Here is a 5,345-nt window from a genome sequence, read left to right on the forward strand (position 1 = left end):
GTGCAGCTTTGTCCTAGGCAAGGCAGCAACGCCGCCCTCAGCGAATCTGCCGCTCAAGGCAAACGCCTTGTTTGCCTCGCGGCAGATACGCCCCTGGGTGAAGGCCCTTTTCTTTTCCACCATGAACAAATCCAGCTCCATAAAGACATGAAGCTGGATTTGTACATGGGACCTTTCATGTACAATTCACAGTTTGGTGTGGAGGAACTTGAGTGTCCTGCACAGAACTCTGACCTCAACCCTACTGAATTGGAACACCAATCATGAGCCAGGCCTTCTCATCCAAAATCAGTACCTGACCTCACAAATTTCCACAGACACACTCCAAAGTCTTGTGGAAAGCCTTTCCAGAAGAGTGGAGGCTGTTAATAGTCACAAGGGGGTTGGAGCAGCTCTACAGGGGGGGGCAAGGGGGGTTGGGGGGGGCAACTCTATATTAATGTCCATGGTTTAGAATTTGATGTCCATCGAGCTCATATAGGTGTGATGGTCTGGTGTCCATCAACTTTTTGCCATATTGTGTTTCTGATACACTACTATGGTTAACTGCATGCAAAAATGCCAGTGCCCCGATGGATTATGAATCAAAGATCAGAGACAATCCTTAAAAACACTGGGGAGGATGTATAAAGGGTCTGAGATACATGACCCAGCTAATTCACTGAGACCATCCATCTGACCACGGCAATGTATGAGGTGTCTTATGGTCCTCTTTTTTGCCACGGGTATCCCCTTCATGCAACAGATGTGTGTCATTGTAAGTTAGAATGTGCCATGTGGAGCAACACATACTAGCACATCAGTACAATTTCATCAATCTACAATGAAGCCCCAAAATCTTATCCTAAACCTTGCCCTTTTTCTACTATGTGTCAGTGAAAGTGCAAGAAGCTTCCCTTCTGGCAACACCCATGCACTATGATAGATGCAGAAACTGGGGCACCAAGTGCCTTTCAGTCGTTAGATACATCCACCCCACTGTCCCTGACCCTGCAATATAAACAGAGAAAGTTGTAGCTTTCTCCTCCTCTAGGCTCTTGTGGACGTACCTTGTGTTCCTCCTCCTCAGATAGCTGGGTAGATGATAAGACATCTTGTGGCTGTATCTTGTGTTCCTCCTCCTCTGATGGGACATCGTGTTGCTCCATCTTGAGTTCCTCCTTTTCTGATGGAACCTCTTGTGCCTGAATGTTGTGTTCCTCCTCTGATGGGACATCTTGAGGCTGTGCCTTGTGTTCCTCCTCTGATGGGACATCTTGTGACTGTGCCTTGTGTTCCTCCTCTGATGGGACATCTTGAGGCTGTGCCTTGTGTTCCTCCTCTGATGGGACATCTTGTGACTGTGCCTTGTGTTCCTCCTCTAATGGGACATCTTGTGACTGTGCCTTGTGTTCCTCCTCTGATGGGACATCTTGAGGCTGTTCCTTGTGTTCCTCCTCTAATGGGACATCTTGAGGCTGTGCCTTGTATTCCTCCTCTAATGGGACATCTTGAGGCTGTGCCTTGTATTCCTCCTCTGATGGGACATCTTGCGGTTGCACCTTGTGTTCCTCCTCTAATGGGACATCTAGAGCCTGTGGAATTTCCACAGAGCTGTCCACAACTGTGGCATCTTCTTTATTATAGCTGATGCCTTCAGAGCGTGAAGTGAATACACTTTCCTCCGCATGCTGGAATCAAAACAGAAACCATTACTTTAATCTCATAGACCAGACAAAACGTTTTCTTTCAATGGATGGAGGCGGGGAAGGGTTGGACCCTCTATCAGAATTTTATTAACGTGTTCCCACTGGGACAATTTCTCCTCCACAGAGGAAGTGAGGGGAGATTGTGTTCCCACTAGGGACACAGCAATAAAAACCTGCAAGAAGCTGTAAGCCTTCCTTACGATAACACAGAAAAATACATTTACAGCAGAGCTGGCCTTTATTCATCAACATATTTCACCAAAACACCCAACTTTGCTATTGATGGACTTTAGAACATAATGACATCATGCCAGTCCTCTGCGTTCTCATTTCTGTATCTGTGTTCTAGTGTCAGGCAGTTACAGACACTCCACATTCAGAGTGAAGCTCCTCTGGCTGCATCACTGCACCGTTGGCTAAATCTTGGGCCGGAGATCAGGGAAATGGAATGGTGCACTACGGAGGTGGAAAAGTCCAATGCACTGTAAAATGGTTTAGTCTGAACATATTTTTGGAATAATCGATGTTTTTACATTGGTCTGGTGCATTATAACTAAACCCACATACAAGCGTGCCATTTCAAAAGTTAATTTCAATATTTTAAATCTGCAGCTCTGACTAAAATAATCCCTGGAGATCACATTATGAAGGTCCTTGTTCACGCACTTCCCGTCTGGTATGGGGGCACAATTCTCCCAACTGAGATCCTGCGTTGTCACCCTGTCTTATGATGGAGACACGTGAACCTTCAACACACATTTTGGAGCCATTGTCCACTGTTGTTGTCATCATCAATAAATCTGCCCCCCCGGGGAAATGCTATGCAGCCATTGCTGGAGTGCATGTAGACAGGATATAGCTGTACACAGGCTGCAGAAGATCAGCACTGAGATGAAACAACAGATTAAAAAAAAGGTCTTTTAATGAGGGTAACAACTTATAATACACAGTGCTTCAGCAAACTAGATGCCATCCAGTTACAGTTTACATGTACTGTTAAGTGAAACTCCTCCTAAACCACTTTTCACTTCTGGGTGAGGTAGAATAGGGTTTGATACCCGGCTGTGTCTTTGCCGGTATGGCATTGTGGGGTGGCCGCCGTAACCAGTGAACTTTCTGGTTACCCCGTCTGGGCTGCATTTTACATATATTCCAATGCAGAATGCAGTAGGGTCCCAGTGACACCAGCATTGTGGATGAAACACCAATCACAGCTGACCCTGGCTGTCATACTACAACCTGGGTTGGGGAGAGATGACCCCACCGGCGTCGTGGACAACACAAGAGATGGTGCATAGGACTGAACCCTCCTCCTCCCGTTCCACACAGACATGGTACTTGAAATATTATTGAGATACTTTTACATGCCACCAAAAATGAAGTTTTCACCCTGACGTTAAAACTTGAATCTCATACACAGTCAGTTTGATTGGCGGGTCGGCTTAGAGCAGATGTTCCCGCTCCTTCCTTGCCGCCGGGGAGTCTTCCTCCTCAGCCCCGGCGCAGTAAGAGTTAGTAATTATTTCTGGAATCAATGTGAAGTCTTCAGAGAAATCTTTCTCCTCGTTTTCTTGTCATATTGCAGTAGCAGCGTTGGATATAAAGTGTCTCCCCGCTGTGATGGAGGGTGGGAGGGAGGCAGCTCGCAGGCTGACATATGTCAGAGTTCTGCTCTGGCTCCGAACACAACAAATAATCGAAGCGCTCGTAAATTGTCATCCCATCAGGGAAGGCAAAGTGCCATTCCGCTTTGCTGGATGAGTCACCTCCCCGGTCTGTACAAAGTCTTTTCTTTTTCATAATATAACTATATTTATTGCAATGTCATGGGGACTTAGCTGGGTTAGATCACGAAGGGGACCTGTCACCAACACCAAATTAATTCATATTGGTGGCTAACCTAATATTCAGCCTTTCAGAGTCCCGGTGACTTGTGTGCCTCGCACCTCAGAGTGATCCGCATGAACATCGGCCTAAATGACAAACATGTAGGCAGCGCGTGTTCTTTCATGGCCATGACTCTCGTAATAAGACTTCTTCCAGGAGAGGGCTAGAGGAGCCATAGTGTGGGCTAAACGTGTTTGCAAGTTGTGGATGTTGGCAGCCATGTTTTAACAAGCTCATGCGTGTTTTGTTACATTGTTTAAAAGGCAGAGAGTATGGTCAGTGGGTTTAGGAAATGGTGGTTTAGGTACCGGATTACCCATCATGTGAGGACAGACGGGGCCGGATTTACTCTCTCTGCTGCCCCAGGGCCAGGTTCCTTAAGGTGCCCCCTTCCCCGCCAAATTTCAATTTCACCCCAGAAGGACGGGGCAGCAGGGTTGGTTTTTATTTATTTATTTTTTTAACTTTATAATCACTTGTACAGAACTAGCGGTGGCTTCCCTGCTCCATATTCTTTGGTCAAGCAGGGATAAATGTAGAAAACAACTACCTGCCCGACTCCCGGAACTGCATATCCTGGGTGTCAGGAGATAGGAATTCCCCACCCCTGCTGCCCCTCTACTCTCTGCTGCCCGGAGGACGGGCCTCGGTTGGCCTTGTGAGAAATCCGGCCCTGAGAACAGATGTTGCGGGATCTTAACGCATTCATGGTAAGGGGAGGGCTAAGGTGGCGGGTAGGAGGGCATTTGCCTCCTGGGCCAGTACCACAGATTGGGCTGGTGGATCTGCGTAGAGCTACTTTACCATTTAGACACTATAGATAGGGTGGTACAGGCAGTGCTACCATATTGGGCCCCATTGTAGCGCGCAGGGGGTCCCAGGTTCAGCAGAAAGAGTCCCACAAAGTGTAATAGAGCCATACTGTACATAATACATGGGGGGCGCAGTTTGCTCAGGCTCCTTCCCTATAGGATTCCTAAAGGAATGACGCACGTCCACCAAACTCGCTGCCCCCTCGGGTGACCGACTCCCTCGCAGGCCATTTGACTTTCTTTTGTTATGCTGCAGGCATAGGGGAAGGGAGGGCTGTCACGTAGGCTGTATGGGGCCCCATGATTTATAATGGCGGTCCTAACTGATGTCCCTGTTCCGAGTGAATCCATGGGGGACCAGCTCATTGCTTCACAATAAAGAATGCCACGACAACGGTGTATCAGCTACAAAAACATTTACCACTTACCCGTACTCCGTATTGATGTATTTATATTTAAACTTATCGTTTTTTCTTCTTTTCTTCTGAATTTTCTTTCTACTTTTTAAAAAAAACCCCGACATGTTGCCCTTCCCTCCCCGCTGGCTTCCATCTTTACACTTTGAAGTCAGTGGGAATTACATGAACAATGAGGGTCTGTTTTCTTTCTTTTCATTTCAAAGAGAATAAGAGAACGCATGAAATCAATACTATCCAGGGAACTTTGCAACTGTTCAAAAAGTCAAAAGGTTTGCCGAAGTCACCTTCAAGTCAATTTCCACTTTGTTGTATATATTGTATATTTGTTCCATGTTCCCATTCACATGACATAAGTTCTATATAACGGATTTAAAGGAGAACTATGAGGGGGGGAGGGGGGGAGGCGTGCTTTTCACTCACCTCATAGTTCTAGCCGACCTGTGACAATGAGACTGTCACAGGTCGGCTCAGTAGATCGGGAAGTGAGGGAACACATACCGGCGTTCGCTCACCTCTCGATCCTGTCACGGCTCTCTGCC

General features: G+C 46.9%; 1 protein-coding gene across 1 annotated transcript in view; it reads right to left on the reverse strand.

The window, feature by feature from the left end:
* SPA17 (sperm autoantigenic protein 17) overlaps positions 1-5,345 on the reverse strand; it is a 15,829-nt gene that overhangs the window by 4,189 nt on the left and 6,295 nt on the right. Inside the window, exons 4-5 of the mRNA XM_018568602.1 lie at positions 1,542-1,670; positions 1,050-1,502 (exon numbers count right to left, since the gene is read on the reverse strand). Coding sequence (XP_018424104.1) covers positions 1,050-1,502; positions 1,542-1,670 — 582 coding nt within the window. The remainder of the gene's footprint in view (positions 1-1,049; positions 1,503-1,541; positions 1,671-5,345) is intronic.

Source organism: Nanorana parkeri, unplaced genomic scaffold (genome assembly GCF_000935625.1).
Source record: "Nanorana parkeri isolate BGI_ZX_2015 unplaced genomic scaffold, ASM93562v1 scaffold1215, whole genome shotgun sequence".
Taxonomy (NCBI): Eukaryota; Metazoa; Chordata; class Amphibia; order Anura; family Dicroglossidae; genus Nanorana; species Nanorana parkeri.